Source organism: Lissotriton helveticus, chromosome 1_1, assembly GCF_964261635.1.
Source record: "Lissotriton helveticus chromosome 1_1, aLisHel1.1, whole genome shotgun sequence".
NCBI classification, from domain to species: domain Eukaryota; kingdom Metazoa; phylum Chordata; class Amphibia; order Caudata; family Salamandridae; genus Lissotriton; species Lissotriton helveticus.
In genome coordinates, this window is record NC_136057.1 from 1,731,207,183 (window position 1) to 1,731,227,817 (window position 20,635).

Genomic DNA, 20,635 nt, shown 5'->3' on the forward strand with positions numbered 1-20,635 from the left:
CCCCCACACTGGGCCTGTCTCCGATCCCGAAGCAGGAAGTAAAAAATCTGGGGGTTCTGCTGGACAATGATCTAGCTTTGGACTCCCATGCAAAACGAGTGGCGGGCACCTGCTATGGGCGTCTTCGCTCCCTCAGGCCCATCTTAGGATTCTTTGAGCCTTCGACCCAGCAGATAATAGTTCAATCCATGGTCCTCCCACATCTGGACTATTGTAACGTTCTTTTGCTAGGCTCCAACCTGACAGTCACAAAAAGACTTCAGAGGGCTCAGAATGCTGCAGCCCGCACTCTGCTTCCCCTGCCGAAATATTGCTCTGCTTCACAGGCTCTTGTCCGGCTGCATTGGCTACCTGTGAAACAGAGAATTTAATTTAAAACCCTCTGTGTGGCTCACAAAATTCTCCACGGGCATGGTCCTCAAATATTGCAGGGACTGTGCACTTTCTATACCCCGATGCGTGCTCTCCGCTCTGCAGATCTCCATCTTGCCTGCACCACTAGGGTTCGCAGGAGCAGAGCGGGTGGATGCTCATTCAAACATAAGGCTCCATTACTTTGGAATTCTATTCCACTTCAAGCACGGTCCACCACGAATCATCAGCTTTTCTGCAAACTAATTAAAACCTGGCTATTTTCTTCCATCTGATTAACCCAAGCAGCGGATGCTGTCATCACTCTCTTTCTCTATACACTGCTGCCATATCACACATGTCCGTGAGCGCTGGGACGCCCTGTTGCTGGGGTAGCCATGCGCTATATAAAACAACTTAACATAACATAACATGAGTACATAGGAGCACATTTTGAGTATTCATGCAAACCCTCCTGATTTAGGCAGAAGATTCACATTTTTTTAAGCTACGCATAAAACAATGTTGCCTTTTGTCAGCGTAAACTTCCTCCACCCATAGTGCTTTACAAGAAAAAATAGTGATAATAATTGAATTATTACAATGCCTCCTCAGGGGTAGTAGGCACTATATAAATGCTATTTATTTTGTGTAAATACTGGTAAATACCAAAACATCTGACATTATTACAGCACTTGCATATCTCCTAAAAAGAGCCTGAACTAAGTGAAAAGCTGCCTCTCTTAAGTATGTGTGAAGTGCTAACAAGGAGTGAGCCTTTGTTTCCCCTCTGCTGCATTTGCGTCGAAGTGTGAGTCTCCTGACTGCTGCCAGCCAGGAGACTCCAACAAAAGGAGGCCTGATGACCCCTCAGATTCGGCATTTGTTGTCGGTCCAGCTGGAGTCTGAACTAAGAAAGCACCCTCCCCACCTGCACATTGTTGCAATCAAAAGCAGACAACAACGTGCAGGCACTGCTGAATGAGTCCCGGTGTTTGAAAATGACACCGGGACGAATTCAGCATATTTTTCAAAGGGGCCCCAGTTCTTGGCAGGGTGTACGGCGTCAACCCTGTGAAAATAGTACCTCCAACTAGTGCCCTGCTGCCAGTATGTTCCATTGCTGTGAAAGGATAGTAGTTCATCTTTCCCAAGAACATTCATGTACTTCCGTTGCTCCTTTAAACCACTGAAACTTGTGTTGGGGAATTTGGGATAAGGGCCCACTTCTCCCACGAGACCTGCAGAAGACGTTCCCCTGCCAACATCACTATGAAGGGTTGTTCCGTCATGGGCCATTAATCTCAAAGTGGTGGTAAACATCCAACATTTGAATTAGAAAAAAGGTGACAGATAAATGACAATTTTTTTGTAATTTTTATTTTCTTTAATGATCTGACTGTTTCTTTACTTTTAGTTTCTCAGTCTTTCTATATTCTTCATTATATTTCAATACATTTTAAGCATTTCATCACAAATACAATTTATAAATATATACATAATTCATACAAGAAAGAGAAAAAATGTACAAAAATAATATGCAATAAATAACAATATACCTAAAGTGAAAATGTCCCTGGTAACATACACTCACTCAAGAATTACCACCACAATCATACCCATACTTCATTCAACACCACAACAACAAAGGAGGAAGAGAGAAGGCTGAATTTTAATTGGCAGGATCGTCATGCCAATTAATAGGTCTCAAAAACACAGTAAGAGACCCTGCACAGGTCGACGCACGTTTCGGCGGCTCAAGGCCACCTTCTTCAGGACCTCTTCCAAGCAATCTAATCCAAATAATCCAGGGGACGGTTAAAAACAGGTTCTAATTCCCACATTTTGATCCATAATGTTGAAGAGAAAAAACGGAATTTTCAAATTACTCAGTGTTTTAAGGATATCGCAATTTTTAAAAACAGCAACCACAATGTAAGTTGACGCAATGAAGAAACTGTGATGTTGTGTAGTGAGGGGCGAGTCTATTTTGTGGCGAGGAAAGGTGCCAGAGATAATCAAACTTTTAATTAGATGTATCCTACTCCTTTTACTTCGTTTGTTCAATAGAAAAATCGCTCAATGGTGTTCAGTTGATAAGGGCAAAAGTACTTGCCTCTATCCATAAATAACTTGAATTATATCCAAGTGTAGCCTAAGGTCTCTCCTGTCGGTGCCAGCTCCCTCACGATGCAATCCAATGTAATTAAGGGCGTGGCTTACAAAGCTAAAAATCTGTGCTTAGCATAGTGTGCCGCCGACTTGTATTTTGCTGTTCCTGTTATTGCCTCCAGATATATAATATAACAAGTAACATCATACATACAAGTGAGGACTACTGGCTTTGTCAATGGTTGTTAGTTGCATAAGTTAAATAAGCAGCAACTATGGCTTGTATATATTATTGAAAAAGCTTCCACTTAAAACCCTGGTGACACCACGACATTGTTGCTGCTCCTGAGTCTCAAAAAGAGAAGGGAAATCCAGAGAGAAAATTACTCTTTAAAGGATTTTCCTTCCCCTTCAACACTCACCTGGCATGACGTCATGCTGTAATGTATCCGCTAGTGAGAAGTGAGCAGTGTGAGCACGCGCACATGATGTGCTTGTGTCACTGCAGTCCGGGAAAAAAAACGGACTGCCTGCGCCAGGGCACAAAACAGAGCCCGATAGACACCCATTTTGCGTCCCCCTTTAAAAAACTGCCGTTGCTCAGCACCTGTGAGACCCGGCCCTCTTAAAGCCCTGCTGGTCACTCATACCCTCCCCTCCCCCAACCACTGCACATGATAACACCAGTGGAGAGCGTAGAGTCCTGATACAACCTTTTTCTATCTCTGTATTGGTGCTTGATCCCCCCTATGCCTCCCCACGTTCTCTGTTGTTGCTTGCCACTCCCACCCACCCTGCTTTGTGCTGTTTCTAGCCCCTTCGCGTCTCTCTCTGTGTTGTGGCCAGCCCTCTTCCTCCCACCCTTCCTTCACTCTGTGTGTTGTTGCTATCCCTTCCCACCCTCACATACCTCTCTGTATTGTTGCTTACCTCCTCCAACCCTTTTGCCCCTCTTTGTATTGTTGCTTGCCTCCTCACCCTGCTCTGTCTCATCGCTAGCACCTATTCCGTCTGTCCTATCGAGGTGCAGAGGGCAATAGGACCCTGCACAAGAACAAAAGGAGTGGACAGCCACCGGACACCACTTCCGGTCAGGAAGGACGACAACGTCCTTCTCCTTTCCCCCTCCAGCCCCATCCTGCATTGTTGCTTACCCCCTAAGAACTCTCCTGCTGCATCCTTTGTTGTTGCCCCTTAAAAACCCTTCTGCCCATCCCACATTGTTGCTTGCAGAGTGAAAGGGACTTTTTTATAGCTGGCAGGAGGGTGGGCCTGGAGGCATTGGCACCATCCCTGTTGCACTCTCTCTCTCTGCAAGATGCCTCCTGCTAGCAATACAAAAAAGGAATGCTATGATACAGCCTAAAGGGGACTTTCCATTTTGAAATGTTCAGTCATGCTGCACAGTGGGAAACATCTATTACAACGCAGGCATTACATTGTAGTGCCTTTGCAACACAGTCAGTACCCTGGCTGCATCGTTACACTGAGTTCGATCACAAAGCAAGTCATTACAAGGACTTGCTTTAGGGAATGCGGTGTTGGACTGGTGTTGGATTTTAAGTCCAACACTTTCTCTACTGAAACACCGACTTGAGTTGGAATACTAATTTAAACTATTCTGAAGTCCAGCGCTTCCCTAAAGCAAGTCGTTGTAATGACTTGCATTATAATGGAACTCGTGGTAACAACACAGTCGTGGTATTGATTGCGTTGTTAAGGCACGCGTAGTTTTGGCATGCATGGTAACAGATGCTATTCTGTACAACAGCTGCGCTGTTATACAACATGGCTAACAACACTGATAAAGCCAATAGCACACATAGGCGAGACCTATTGGATTTGTCAATGCTTCTCTCCAGAGCGTTAGCAAAGTAATGTGCACCTACACCCCACAGTGAAGGAAAGTCCAAACTACACCGGGGTATGAACTAAAACGTGTGCACACCAAACATGCACAACACACCAAACATGCACAAATAAAGCACATCTTATATTACAAACACATTTCTGTATAAATACAACTCTTTATAACACATGACTATTGTGATACCACAGCCAGCCCATGGTGTGGACAACGCTGTGCACCTTGGGACACTTCATCTCTGGTCTTGTGGGTCCTTCTACCCTATGGCTGGAAGGGACAGCAAGGTAGCACACCTGAAAGAGGAAGATGTAGGTACACTCCTTTATGATTGAATTTGGAAGTGCAACTATAAAGCTAGGGATCAGGTGAAAATATTAGAGAAGAAGACCACAAAGATGAAAATATCAGTAGGGAGTTTGATAGGGAGTAACAGCAACAGTTCTGGTGGCAGTTCAAACATCCAGTCCTCTCATCCAGCACCATCGCATGTGCTGGAGGGCTGCCTGCCTTCACAGCTCCTTCAGGGTAATCTGTTTTCTGTCTGTGTTTCCCACAGATTTCCTGCTACTTGAAGACAACAGTTTGCTGAGGGAAGCACTGCGTGACAAGGAGATGCCTGTGTACGAGTACACGTCCATACGTCTCGGTGGCTATGGTAAGAGGGGAAGGTCTCCAGCTCTGTTGATCTACTGGTCCTGAGTCTCGAAGCAGGGCCTCTGGGCATCACGTGTCAGGCTGGATCTGGCCATTTAATCTCCACCCAGAGCCCCTTGAACAGGTCCTTGCCCTGTCAATCCAGCAAGGGCAATGCAACTTCTAGGCACATTTTGAGAAGTCTGTAACCTGTCAATGGGCTATCAGTGTCGGAAGAGTCAGAACTGAACATCTTATGGCCTCATCCACTCAACGACAGCTTCAATGAGTACTTGAATACTCGATGAGTGATAGGTGCTTGGAGGATGAGCAGTGATAGGTCCTTGAAGGATGAGTCACAGTGATAGGTGTTTGGAGGATGAGTAGTAATAGGTTCTTGGAGGAAGAGTAATGATAGGTGTTTGGAGGTTTGAGTAGTGATAGGTGCTTGGAGGCTAGTGCCTTGCTCTGCCTTTCAGATAATACAGAATCTCCACACGGTGGCTCAAACACAGCAGAGCAAAACGTAAAACACAACAACACCTGGAAAAGGGTTTACTTTACAAAATTCAAAGACTCTCTTTTTAGAATAAGGCTTGGGGTATTATTTATGCAATGCTTTCTAACAGAAAGGCTTTCCCAGATGCCAAATGCACCACATTAAAATGTATATAGAGATATATATTTATACGCAAGCAATAATAACACACTTGGTATATGCAACAGTTAACCCCTTCGCTGCGTTCGTCGGCCAATGGCCGTCACAAGCACTACCTTCGTAGTGCTGCGCACGTCCATTGGCCAACATGGCTCCGCCCACTCCGCTAAACCGCCGCACCGCGGGAATTGCCCCCGCGGTTAAGTGGCTAGTTGCATGAATAATACTAATGAATAAAATAATATGAGATAACACTCAAAAAAATGGTTGTATGTTTAAACAACTACTGCCGGAACCACGACTTCCTTAACCACGATTGCCTAACCACGATTTATCTTAACCACTACCTTTTTTTAGCACGACTTCCTTAACCACGAAATGTTATATTTCGTTTTTGCCCATTAGATGGCACTATTGTAATTATAATACTTCTTGCGTGAACCTTTCTTTTTAAAAAAACGGATCTAAATGTATTATCTTATTATTCTTTTACAACGCATACCATTATCTCTTTTTTTTTTATTTATCATTTTTTTGTGGGGGGTGACCCCCCACCCCCCTTTTATCCCTTAATTATTTGGAGTGATTTTTTACAGGTGCAGAGTGTAGTGGAGAGGCTCGTGGTTTAGGGAAGTCGTGCTTAATGAAATTCGTGGTTTTTGTAAGTCGTGGTTCCGGCTTCGTTGTTCAGTTAAGTCGTTGTACAATCTTCGTTATTAAGGATGTTTCCCCAAAAAAATATATTGGACATCCTACAAGAGATAAGAAAGATATATACACTAAATACATCAAATGATTACTTTGGATGTGCAGCTTGAGTCATTCACACATCACAAAGAAAACACCTTAAATGCTCAAAGCCACTGGCCACACATCACAATGGCAATAATCAAAACTCAACACTTCACCTGGTGCAAACACTGCATCTTAGCCCACTCCTGACCGGGGGATTTAACAGCCTGGGATAAGCGCCTCAGCAACCATGGTTCCGCTGTACTGAAGTAGACACGTCCATCCCCATTCGGATTTCAAAATCCCGGTTTCTAAGTCAACAACCCTCAGCTTTATAATCTCAAAACAAACACTAGAAGGTTCGAGATTCTTCCCCTCTGTGCCAAGGAACTGGCCAGCTTCAAGGCAAGCCTTCCATGGCAGAAGAGGTTCCCACGTTCCCTCTACATTCTCACATGTTCCAGCCTTTATCTTGACGAAGATTATGCAAGCCTTCCAGGGTACATTAAACAATCTCTCACAAAACAATCCTGGGATGTGATTAACCCAAACAACTTGCAAGCATGTCTGTGCGCGCAGCAAAGGTCAAGAAAGGCAGAGTCAATATTCAGGATGCCGTGAGGCCATGTCAAACCTAATAGTAAGAAAGAAATAATTCTTGTCAATGTACAACACAATGCATATTTGTGCACCACTGCTTATAGCATCACATACTTCATCTCTCAATGTACAACAAAGTGCACATTCGTGCACCACTGCATATTGAGAACAAAAAGTACGTTCAACAACTCTCTCTGTCTCATGCTTTCAAATGCACATCCAACATGTTCTGTTTTTGGCAAGGCTGTTCTACTCTGACAGCTCAAAACTACGAGAAGAGAAACAAGGCATATGCAGGCTGTTGTACATTCAAGCTAGGATAAAATAACACACCAAAGTCATTTAAAATGATGGTAGTCAAAAGTCATCACAGGGTGTCAGACCATAAGAGTGCCTCTAGCACTACAGCTAGGGCAGTGATAGGTGTTTGGATGCTTGAATAGTGATCAGTGTTTGGAGGATGAGTAGTGATAGGTGTTTGAAGGCTTGAGCAATGATAAGTGTTTAGAGACTTGAGTAGTGATAGGTGCTTGGAGGCTTGAGTAGTGATAGGTGTTTGGAAGCTTGAGCAGTGATAGGTGTTTGGAGGCTTGAGCAGTCTAGATCTGTCATTGCCATTCCTCACCTCAAATGGTCTTTGAGCTCTCCAATGGATACTAATCTCTTTACATTGAAGGAGCACGTATTGGCTGGGGGTGTGTAGATAGGAGGTCTGTGATCGAACAGTTCAAATTGTCTTACTTGGCTGCTGCAAGTGGTGAAGAGGCAACCTCCATCCAGCTCATCTTCTGCTTTCTTGAATAGATCTCCCGGTGCAGCTGACCCTACCTGCTGGGTACAAGGACACCATTCACCCTGTGCTTCTGCTTCTGTGAGTATCAAATCAACACATGCAGACAGAGATGCCAAGATATTGGAAAAGTTCGAGATTTGTAAGACTCCCCATCACTTCATGCCCCTCATCTATCTCTGCTTCTCTTTGCAGCAATGATTCTCCGGGAGGTCAGCAGGTAACCCAGGAATTCCAGTTGGGATGGGATTCTGTCCTCGTGGGCTCCACGGGTGCCATCCTGGTTCGGTTTGATGGACGGGGGTCTGGGCATCAGGGACTCCGACTTCTGCAAGAAATCAGCCGGAAGATGGGTTCCGTGGAAGTCAAAGACTACATTGCTGTTACAGGGTACGTACCATTACAAATATGTACTTTTGCTGCGTTGATCATAGAGAATAGAGAAGCTTTCAGTGATGTCATCACATATGTTTAGGTCACAATGTCTTTGAAGGGTGGTAGGTGAGCCAATAACGACAGCACGCAGAGCTCGGTGTGTAAAATGCGGTCTTGTGGGTCTTTTCGTGGATCACGTTCACGTTGACATTTGTAATCTGCTCGAACACAGTGTAACCTGGCCGCAACTCTTACATCACCACTTAAGGACATCATCAGCTAGCGACAGTCATCATCAAATATTTTAATGTCACTATGCCTCCTATTGGTGGTGGTTGAGCAAATAATGAGCCCAGTCATATCTCATTATTCGGAATACGGTGTTGAGGCTGTCCTCCAAGGTTGAGTTCACACCTACCTTATTCATGCTTATACCCATAGAATAAACCAATGCCATGCTCTTCATTTAAAGACATCCTCAGCGAGTGCCAACTGACATCAGGATGAAATAAATGTATATTTCCTATCACTTTCAACGAAAATGAATGTTCGAGGCATATGAGCTGCAGATTGCACACTGTGCGTACATCGCCACCTAGTATTGGGCCCGGATGTTTGCAGTTTGTTGTTGTCCTGAAAAGTTCTTTGGAAGTCACAAGATAGGTGACTCCTCCTTAGGACCACATTGCGCATGGGCATCGGCTCCATCCCCAGATTGTTTTTTTCCGCCATCGGGCTCGGATGTGTTTCCTGCGCTCCGGTTTGAAACCAAATTTCCTTTGGCGCGCAATCCTCACCCAGTTTGACGGTATTGTTTCGATCGCGTACTACATCGACGCGATTATCTACCACTTCGAAGTCTTCGATTCCGGTCGTCGACGAAGGCCTTCGGGTCTACCTAAGCCTCACTTACTGGCTCATGGAAAGGACGCCATTCAAAAAGTGTCCTCAATGTGGGTCGAAGTTTCCCCACACCGACCTACATGAGGTGTGCAACCTTTGACTTTCACCGGAGCACGAGGCCAAAGACTGTTCGGCGTGTGCCTCATTCCGCTCCAAGAAGACCATTCGGGACCGACGAGCTCGAAGAACTATGGCTCGCTCGTCAGCTTTAAATCCCGACGACATCTTCGAAGAGGACGTCGACGTGCCAGAACACTAGTACACCGAAGAGAGTATCGGATCCTCAGATGCCAAAGACTCCGACGTAGAGGAAGTCACTCCAGCTCAACGGGTCGTAAGTAAGACCGTCGACCCCACCCCTTCCTTGACACCCTCAAAAAAGGCTTCAGTCACACCCTCACCTTCGGGCTCGGGTGCACACCGAGAGACTGCTTCCAATGCCCCGCCTTCGGGCGCGGCAAAGAAGCCCATTAGGCCTTCATGTGGCTCGGGCTTGAGCCAGCCTATTTCCGGTGCCCACCTAGTACCGACACCGAAGAAAAAGCCATCTTCCTCTTCCACGTCGACCGTTGCTTCGACACCCAAGCACACGGCGCCGAAGACTGGCAGCGGTTCATCGATGCAGAAACCACACTCGGAGCCGAGTAAAATGTCAACCAAAGCTCCAGATTCACACGCATCGGAGGCGAAAAAACTCTCGGATTCGAAAAGACAGGTTCTCGTAAAAGACACTTCAAAAGGGCACACTCCTAAGCCAGCTACCGACTCGGTGCCTAAAAAACCTACGGAGCCGAAAATTTAGACTCCAGAGAATCTACCCTGCTCACAGGAGGTTTTTACACCGGATCCGCAGCAAAAACTCTTGTAAAGGATCCTAAAACTGGACAATTTACTCTCAGCTCCAAGAAGAGACCACTTGATGTACCAGCACCTCCTTCCCCTGCAAAGAAGAGAGACATTGCAACCTCTCCATTAAGGGTCCCTTCTCCACCACCTCCCTGTACTGTTCCTCCTCCTACACCACCTCCACCACATCATTCCCCTACACCATCTCCTGATCCAGACGATGATGTACACACAGATTCTGTTTATGAAGGTGGGGGTGCACATTACCCAGCACAGACTAATAGTCCCCGTCAGTCACCTAATCCATGGGATGATTACAACAACACCCTTAATGTGCCTTATGTCCCACAAGATGATGTATACCCTTCCAGACCTTCCCCACCAGAGGACACCGTGGGTTTTAACCTACTAGTCGAAAGGGCTGCACAATATCATGGGGTGGACTTACACACCGATGCAGTGGAGGAAGACTTCGTATTAGACACTTTTGACAACACACAAAGGTCTACTGCCATTTTACCAATGCTTAAGGGCGTCATCAAGCACGCAACAGAGGTTTTTAAAGACCCCGTCAGAGCTAGGGTCCTCAATCCTCGCATTGAGAAAAAATATAAAGCTGCCCCTGGAGACCCAGTTTATATTAAAGGCCCAGCACAATTGGATTCTTTAGTGGTGTCCAATGCGCGTAAACGTGCCAATTCCCATACAACAGGTGAAGCCTCACCACCAGACAAAGAATCTAAGCTCCATCCTTAATCAGCCATTTGATGGGACAAACTTGTTTGGCCCAAATGTTGATGTGTCTTTAGAAAAATGAAAAAAGACACCGACACAGCAACATCTATAGGAGCCTTGCAGCAGCAAGCTCCCAGACGTTCTTTTTGTCGCTCATCATACAGAGGCAACACAAGAGGCTACTCCTCAGAAAGTCCCTCCTCTTCCTACAAGACCTCTAGCCAATCCACATTCACTAAGGACTACCAAAGAGGGGGTTACAGGGGTAACAACAACAGGCAGAGGCAAAAACACCTCCCGCTCTGCCTCTACCTCTACCCAATGACTTTCCTCTCCTTCCCCCCAACATTCCACTCCATTAGACTCCAACAATTCCTGCCTGCCTGGATTAACATCACATCAGACAGGTGGGTGCAACAAATTATTCAGTCAGGTTACTGTCTAGAACTAATATCTACCCCCCCAAACATACCACCCAAACAGCGTCCAATGTCACAAGAACATCTATCACTGTTAATGCAGGAAGTAGTATCTCTGCTAGAAAAAAGTGCAATAGAACCAGTTCCTCTGCACCTGCAAAACAAGGGGGTTTACTCTCTATACTTTCTAATTCCAAAGAAGGATGGCTCTCTGAGGCCTATTTTAGACCTCAGATCGCTAAACATATACATACAGTCAGACCATTTTCACATGGTCACACTCCAGCAAGTCCTTCCTCTCTTGTCACAAGACGACTTCCTGGCTACTCTAGACCTCAAGGACGCATACTTCCACATTCCCATTCACAAAGCTCACAGGAAGTATCTCAGATTTGTAATAGACGGGCAGCACTACCAATTCAAAGTACTCCCATTTGGAGTAACAACAGCACCAAGGGTGTTCACTAAGTGCTTGGCAGTGGCGGCAGCACATCTACGAAGACAGCACATCCATGTCTTCCCGTACCTCGACGACTGGCTCCTAAGAGCCAGCTCACACAATCAGTGCGTAAAACACACTCACGCCACCATCCAGCTGCTCCACAACTTGGGGTTCACAATAAACCACACCAAGTCTCATCTACAGCCATCCAAAGTACAACAATACCTTGGTGCCACAATAAACACCTCAACAGCGCTAGCTTATCCCACTCCAGCAAGGATAGCCAGCATGCAAACTCTCCTAACAAAGTTTCTGCTACAACACTCCCTCCCAGCACGAGTGTTCATACAACTCATAGGGATGATGGCCTCTTGCATCTTCATAGTACCCCATGCAAGACTTCAAATGCGTCCACTACAAGAGTGCTTATCACGTCAATGGAACCAGGCTCAAGGTCACTTAACAGACCTAGTGTTGGTAGACGGTCAAACTCATCGCTCTCTGCAGTGGTGGAACACCAAAAACCTTTCCAAGGGAAAACCGTTCCTAGAGCCAGTTCTCCAGATAATCTTAACTGCGGACGCATCGCTCTCCGGCTGGGGAGCCCACCTGCTGCAACACACCATGCAAGGCAGGGTGACACCGCAACAAAAATTACTCCATATCAATCATCTGGAGTTACTAGCAGTATTCCTAGCACTAAAAGCTTTCCAGAAGCAAGTAACAAACAAAGCTGTGTTAGTCCGCACAGACAACATGACAGCAATGTATTACATACAGAAGCAAGGAGGCACGCATTCCCTGCAACTGTCTCAACTAGCACAGGGTATATGGAGGTGCGCTATACCTCAGAGCATATTCCTTCTAGCCCAACATGTCCCAGGAGTACAAAATACTATAGTGGATCTGTTAAGTCGTCAAACGCAACAGACCCACGAGTGGGAACTCCATATGCAAGTTCTTCAGCCATTCTTTCAGATGTGGAGACAACCTCAGATAGGCCTATTTGCCACCCACAAAAACGCAAAATGCCCAAGCTTCGACGCCAGATATCCACACCCACTGTCCAAAGGCAATGCGATATGGATGAATTGGTCGAACAGATTTGCGTACGCTTTTCCACCTCTACCACTCATGCCACTAGTAGTACGCAAACTACAGCAGTTTTCTCTGACCCTCATCCTAGTTGCTCCAACGTGGGCAAGACAACTGTGGTACACCACACTGCTACAACTGTCTGTAGCACCACACCAAAAATTACACCTGTCTCCACACCTCTTAACACAGAACCATGGAGAAATCAGACACCTGGACCCAGCTCAGCTCAACCTTGCAATCTGGCTTCTGAAGTCCTAGAATTTGGGTATCTAAACCTTCCTCCAGACTGCATGAACGTCATTAAAGAAGCTAGACATACTACCACTAGGGCATGTTACGCGACCAAGTGGAAAGGATTTGTGATATATTGTCAAAACAACAATATTAATCCCTTAGATGTGGATTTTCAACACATCATAGGTTACTTACTGCATCTTCAAAGATGTAACTTAGCCTATACGTCTATTAGACTACATCTTACTGCAATAGCAGCATATCTGCAAAACAGACAACATCTATCTCTGTTCAGAGTGCCTGCCATTAAAGCCTTTATGGAAGGCCTTAAAAGAATAATTCCTCCCAGAGTACCACCTTCACCTGTATGGAATTTAAACGTTGTTCTCACATGGCTAATGGGGCCTCCCTTCGAACCCCTACACAGATGTGAATTACAATTTTTAACATGGAATGGTGCGTTCCTAGTAGCTATTACTTCTCTGCGCAGAGTTAGTGAACTACAAGCACTAACCATTCAAGAATCCTTTTTGCAAATGCATTAAAATAAGGTCGTTCTGCGTACTAATGCGAAATTCCTGCCTAAAGTCATTTCACCATTCCATCTCAATCAATCTGTGGAACTGCCTGTTTTCTTTTTGCAACCACATTCATTAGCAGAAAGAGCTTTTTGTGTCTTTCTCACCACCACACAAAGGGAATCCAATTTCAAAATCTGGGATAGTTAGATGGATTGTCAATTGCATACAGATTTGCTACCACAAAGCTAAACGTACGCTATCTGTTCATCCTAAAGCCCACTCTACCAGAAAAATAGGGGCTTCAATGGCATTTTTAGGGAACATTCCCTTAGATGACATCTGCAGAGCAGCTACATGGGCTACAACACACACATTCACAAAACACTATTGTGTAGATGTGCAAACAAAACAACAAGCTAATGTTGGCCAAACTGTTCTCAAAACATTATTCCAAACTACTGCCACATATAGGGGTGGTCGCCGCTAAGAGTGGGTACTGCTATACAATCTATGCACAGTGTGCAATCTGCAGCTCATATGCCTCGAACGGAAAATGCTACTTACCAGTATGCATCTGTTCTTGGCATGTAAAGCTGCAGAGTTGCACACGCCCACCCGCCTCCCCGGCTACCCTTGTCTGTTCGAGTATTATCTTAAATACATACAACTTACATGGGCATCCTTCCTTTTCTTGCAAAGCTCCATCATTTCCCTAATGGCGTAAAACAATCTGGGGATGGAGCCGATGCCCATGCGCAATGTGATCCTAAGGAGGAGTCACCTATCTCGTGACTTCCAAAGAACTTTTCAGGACGACAACAAACTGCAAACATCCGGGCCCAACACTAGGTGGCGATCTATACACAGTGTGCAACTCTACAGCTCTACATGCCAAGAACAGATGCATACTGGTAAGTAGCATTTTCCTTTCTCCGGTTTCTCACTTTTCAAATATGGTAACAGGATGCCAGACCTACAAATTGGGATGTCACCTGTTGGTCATGAGATGCAGACATTATTAAGTGGGGCAGTTTTCCTACTTTCCCAGTTAAATTCTGAAGTTAATTTCAGGAATCGCAGAGCAAGGTCTTGCCCATGTGATATCCGTACTCAGCTGTACCCTGAGATAGTGAAGCTCTGCTGAAATAAAAAAAATAGGACCTGATTTAGATCTTGGCGGGACTTCCATCATCCCTCTGCAGCAGAGTATCCAAGTACTCCACTTAGCTGATGGTATCCTGCCTACCGTAATTCGATTTGTGCTGGCAGAACCACTGTCCACATCGACATTCCAGTTGCTTAAGCAGCGCACCGTCATCGAGGCGGTGTTCGCCTCTGCTAGCAAACAGTTCCCCATCAGCGTCAGGTTGGTGGGTTTGTGCCAAGCCTACTTAGATGTCCCCATTGTGCTGGCATTGTCCTAGTGGCGATTTGCTGATGGAGTGAGTCCCTGGCGGAGTGGAGAATAGTAAGTACTACTGATTTATGTGTCAATACACACATTTAAAAATTAAAAAAATAACAACTTTATTGGCATTTCAATAGTATATACGGAAACAATGTCAGGAATAGTACTCACATTATCGTACCCAAAGGATATATTCACTACTAGACTTTCCACATTCTTATACATCATTCGCGTTGATACACATTCTACTGATACAGCAAACTGTAGACTATTCCTCGTTCTCCACTCCCTAGTATAGATCATTATTACCTTTGTCTCCAGATTGTTTTTGACAGGCCAATATATCCCCTTAACTACCCCCACACCCTTGTCGGATGTCTGTATTACCTTTTACGTCTGTGCAGTGTTCGGTCTGCTCAACTACTTTGCGTGTGTTTGTCTTGTGTGTTCCAGGGGTCTATTGTCCTAGTCTCTATCTACTCCTCTGATGGGGGCTGCAGGTCAGCTATAATTACCGGCCATGCCTGGAGGTCGTCTTCTAATTTGTCCTCTCTCAGAACTTTCATTCTTACTCTCTCGGCTGTTGCCAATGCACACATTTCCTTTAGCCATCTTTCATGCTTCAGGGGTGTCGGTTTTAGCCAATCAATCGCAATTCGTCTTTTTGCTATGACTAAGCCCAGCAGCAAAAACTTTCTACTCAACTTCCTATTTTTGAGCATTGGAAGAAGTCCTAATAGGACTGTTCGTACCTCCCTAGGGACCTCCCATCCAGAGGCTACTCGTATTTGCTGCAATACCTCTGGGGCACCTCGTGGGATCGTTCTGGATATATTTTACTCTCGGAGTAAGGTAAGCTTGGTGAATACAATGATATTGTATTAATTTAGAACGGACATTAGAGCACCCCTGTTTTACCCCTACATGTATTCTGCTCCACTTTTTGTCATGTGTTCTCCTGTCGCCTCCTCCCATCTCACCTGGATGGGGAGTGGTTCCCATCGTAGGTCCTCAGGTATTGCCTTGTATAGATGGGTTATCATATGCCGTCCCTGCGCCATGTATAGCATCACTTACAGAGTTCTCGTTACAGGGGGTTCCTCCGGAAATGTCAGCCATAGTTCACTGGCCACTCAGGAGATCTTTGCATATTGTAAATACTGTCCTCTGCCCAGATCAAAGGAGGCCTCTGCATCCTCTATCGTTATAAACTGGCCTTTGTAGTATAAGTCCCCCATCGTCAGACATCCCCTTGTTTTCTATTTGCGGATCAACATTGATTCTGCGATCTTAGCAAACGGTGGAATCACCCATAGGGGTGCGTCCGGTGCGTATGGTGCATGCCTCACCACCTTTCTGACTGTGGTTTCCCATACCTCAGCACCGTGCCGAATAATACAAACATATGTTGTTTTTGTTTCTACAATATATATAGGTAATGTGTTATGCCCCTTTTCTTACATATTTCGAAGCACACAAACAACACACACACAGACTATTGAATGCACAGGCACCAGAAGCACAACGCCCACAATCACTGCAACAACATACATTTTTTCTAAGTGTCAATCCAGATGTGTTCATTTTACCTTGATAAGTTGTAAAATGTACATTAATGAATTACACATGAAAAATGCATATAACAGCAATGTACAAATTCACAAGAATAAAGCAATTGTCAACACACTATTCATAGTAAGACAAGTGTAAAAAATGCTTACCTTAGATTCAGATGACAACAGATTTGATTAGCGTCATTGTCATGTAGTATGTCATAAACAAATGGGATACCCAATGTACCCTTGACGGCTTGGGTAATTAAATATTGATAGGTTAGTGCACCTACAAGGGATTTATTAAGCTAATTATTTGTATATTCGATTAAGGCAAGCTGTATCACATAGCTTGTGATTTAATTTCTTTGAGGACTATTCAAAATGTTTGCATATGAACAGATCTTTCAAACAAGATTTAAGACACGGATATATGTATTCAAAATATTTATATTTTATATAGATAAAAAATTATGAATGTTAAAGGGTACACAATCATAAAATACACAATGCACCCAGAAGTTACAATCACATGAAATTAAAAATCTTTCTTAGTTACACTTGTGAGCACCTTTTCACACAACATTTTGAAGCAATCTGAGCAATTTAAACAGAAAGCTTTGCCCTTAATGCAATACAACAGAGAATAGGTGCAGCTGCCTATAAAATTCATAATTTTTGATCTATATAAAAAAAATCATTATTTTGAATACATATACCCGTGCCCTAAATCTTGTTTGATAAATCTGTTCATATGCAAGCAATTTGAATTGTCCTCAAAGAAATTAAATCACAAGCTATGTGATACAGCTTGCCTAAATCGATTATATTAACTGATACAAATATTTAGTTTAATAAATCCCTTTTAGGCGCACTTACCTATCAATTGTCATGTAGTAGCAGCAAAGGGATGACCTGGGCAAAGGGATTCAAGACGGAAGTGGGAAACAGAAATAAAGGTAAGGTTCCATATCATCTCCTTCGATTCCACCAACTCAGAGTAGGAGGTATCTCTGCCAGTTTTCTTGATGGAAAGACACATCGTAATTGGCCCAACCATAATCTTGGATGGACTCCTTTCAACAGCCACTTCTGCCTATGATTCCATCGACTTCGGTGAAAATTCCTGGCACGTTGGTGGCACTTGGGCGGTCTTTTGTCCATGGACCTGCTAACATCTAAATAGAGCAGGTGGGCCGCCAAGTAGGCAGGCAGTAAAACTGTTGAGAAAGTGAAGGCGTGACCAGCTCTGCCAAGATCTAAATCAGGTCCTTAGTTTTAGAAAACAGAGCATGGTCTAGCTCATGGGTACTCACAAACTTTCTTTCGGGGGCCAAATTTAAAGTGTGGTTTGTGTCTGAGGGCCGTTCCGGTGGGGGCGGGGTCAGTGGGGGAGTGGGCGGGCTAGAGCAACAAAAATAAACTGTGACCATGACGTTGATCACAGGTCCCTGCAGAGGATGCCTTCGTCCACTGAGCCACCAGACCCGGCATACACACGTCTTTCTCTCTCTCTATCTCTCTCTCTCTCTCTCTCTCTCTCTCATTCTTTCTCTCTCTTTCTCTCTCTGTCTCCATCCCTCTCTCTCTACCTCTCCATCCATTCTGACTGCCTCCCTCTCTCTCTGTCTCCCTCTCTCTCTCTCTGTTTTCCTCTCCCTCACTCTGTTTCCCTCTCCCTCACTCTGTTTCCCTCTCCCTCACTCTGTCTCCCTCTCTCTCCTTCCCTCTCCCTCCTTCCCTCTGTCTCTCTCTCTCTCCTTCCCTCTCCCTCCTTCCCTCTGTCTCCCTCTCTCTCCTTTCCTCTGCCTCAATCTGAGGTCTCCCTCCCTCACGCTGTCTCCCTCTCTCTGCCTCTCTCCCTTTCTCTGTCTCCCTCCCTCTACCTCCCTCCTCGCTCTCCCCCTGTCTGCCTCCCTTTCCCTCCCTCGCTCTCTCTCCCTTTCCCTCCCTCCCTCGCTCGCCCTCTGTCTGCCTCCCTTTCCCTCCCTCATTTCCCTCCTTCCTTCCCTCGCTCTCCCTGCCTCCCTTTCCCTTCCTCGCTCTCCCTCCCTCTCTCTCCCTTTCCCTCCCTCGCTCTCCCTCTCTTTCCCTCCCTCCCTCTCCCTACCTTTCCCTCCCTCCCTTTTTCTCCCTCCCTCTACCTCCCTCCCTCACTCTCCCTCCCTTTCCCTCCCTCCTTTCCCTCCCTGCCTTGCTCTCCCTCTGTCTGCCTCCCTTTCCCTCCCTCCCTTGCTCTGCCTCGCTCTCCCTCCCTTTCCCTCACTCACTCTCCCTCTCCCTCCCTTGCTCTCCCTCTGTCTGGCTCCCTTTCCCTCCCTCCCTACCTCCCTCCCTCGCTCTCCCTCTGTCTGTCTCCCTCTCTCTCTCTCTGTTTTCCTCTCCCTCACTCTGTTTCCCTCTCCCTCACTCTGTTTCCCTCTCCCTCACTCTGTCTCCCTCTCTCTCATTCCCTCTCCCTCCTTCCCTCTGTCTCTCTCTCTCTCCTTCCCTCTCCCTCCTTCCCTCTGTCTCCCTCTCTCTCCTTTCCTCTCCCTCACTCTGAGGTCTCCCTCCCTCACTCTGTCTCCCTTTCTCTGTCTCCCTCCCTCTACCTCCCTCCCTCGCTCTCCCTCTGTCTGCCTCCCTTTCCCTCCCTCGCTCTCCCTCCCCTTCCCTCCCTCGCTCGCCCTCTGTCTGCCTCTCTTTCCCTCCCTCCTTTCCCTTCCTCCCTCGCTCTCCCTCTGTCTGCCTCCCTTTCCCTCCCTCGCTCTCCCTCCCTCTCTCTCCATTTCCCTCCCTCGCTCTCCCTCCCTTTCCCTCCCTCCCTCTACCTCCCCCTCCCTCCCTTTCCCTCCCTCCCTTTTTCTCCCTCCCTCTACCTCCCTCCCTCGCTCTCCCTCCCTTTCCCTCCCTGCCTCGCTCTCCCTCTGTCTGCCTCCCTTTCCCTCCTCTCTCGCTCTCCCTCCCTCTCCCTCCCTTTCCTGCCCTCGCTCTCCCTCTCCCTCCTTCACTCTCCCTCTCTCTGCCTCCCTTTCCCTCCCTCCCTCCCTCGCTCTCCCTCTGTCTGGCTCCCTTTCCCTCCCTCTCTCACTCTCCCTCCCTCCCTCACCCTCCCTTTCCCTCCCTCGCTCTGCCTCTGTCTGCCTCCCTTTCCCTCCCTCCTTCCCCTCCCTTCCTAGCTCTCCCTCTGTCTGCCTCCCTTTCCCTCCCTAGCTCTCCCTCCCTTTCCCTCCCTCGCTCTCCCTCTCCCTCCCTCGCTCTCCCTCTGCCTGCCTCCCTTTCCCTTCTTCGCTCTCCCTCTGTCTGCCTCCCTTTCCCTACCTCCCTCCCTTTCCCTCCCTTGCTCTCCCTCCCTCTCCCTCCCTTTCCCACCCTCACTCTCCCTCTGTCTGCCTCCCTTTCCCTCCCTCCCTCGCTCTCCCTCTGTCTGCCTCCCTTTCCCTCCCTCGCTCTCCCTCTGTCTGCCTCCCTTTCCCTCCCTCCCTCCCTCCCTCGCCTTCCCTCTCTCTCCCTTTCCCTCCCTCATTCTCCCTCTGTCTGCCTCCCTTTCCCTCCCTCCCTCACTCTCCCTTTCCCTCCCTCGCTCTCCCTCTGTCTGCCTCCCTTTCCCTTCCTCCCTCGCTCTCCCTCCCTCTCCCTCCCTTTCATTCCCTCCCTCGCTCTCCCTCCCTTTCACTCCCTCCCTCGCTCTCTCTCTGTCTGGCTCTGTCTCCCTCCCTTTCTCCCCCCCCCTCTGTCTCCCTCCCTCTACCATAGAGATCGGGGGTCACCTGACCAATAATTTCACCATATAGTTTTCGGGCCCATAAATTTCAATTCACCATATACATTAATCAGGCGACCTCACAAATCTACCATCAGCAACCCTGATTCCTTCTTATTTATTCTAGTGTACCCGACTTACCAATCCACCGTTACGGATACCTATGACCACAATGGATCAGGGAGCTAGCTGTGAAGAAAGGCAGGCAAAATACAAACCCAACTTCATAAACTATGATTTTCATAAAATGACCACGGACAACTGAGAAGTTTTAAATGTTTTATCTAGAAATCAGTATCTGCGAGTATTAGGCTTACAGTTAAAAGGCAATCAATAATCAAGATAACAAAAAGCACATAACCATACAAGAAAAGTGTAAGGGCAATCATTACATTTTATAACTAGAGTGACAGGAAACACGCTAAGATGACTTTAACAGAAACTCAAGAATGGACATCTATAAATGAGCAAGCTTATTGCATGTACTAAAATTATGCTATTGGGACGTACTTCATGAGAGAGAATTTAGAAACTTATACACCTATAGAAAGGGTAAAAGGTAGAAACCACTATAATTCTAACGTTATATCATCAACTGTAGTTTTCAGGAGAG

At 46.3% G+C, this 20,635-nt stretch overlaps 1 protein-coding gene across 1 annotated transcript in view; it reads left to right on the top strand.

Moving 5' to 3' along the window:
- Window positions 1-20,635, top strand: part of LOC144765136 (inactive dipeptidyl peptidase 10-like) — a 502,355-nt gene that overhangs the window by 427,574 nt on the left and 54,146 nt on the right. The window contains exons 17-19 of the mRNA XM_078650313.1: window positions 4,887-4,985; window positions 7,758-7,824; window positions 7,939-8,133. Of these exons, the coding sequence (XP_078506439.1) occupies window positions 4,887-4,985; window positions 7,758-7,824; window positions 7,939-8,133 (361 nt within the window). The remainder of the gene's footprint in view (window positions 1-4,886; window positions 4,986-7,757; window positions 7,825-7,938; window positions 8,134-20,635) is intronic.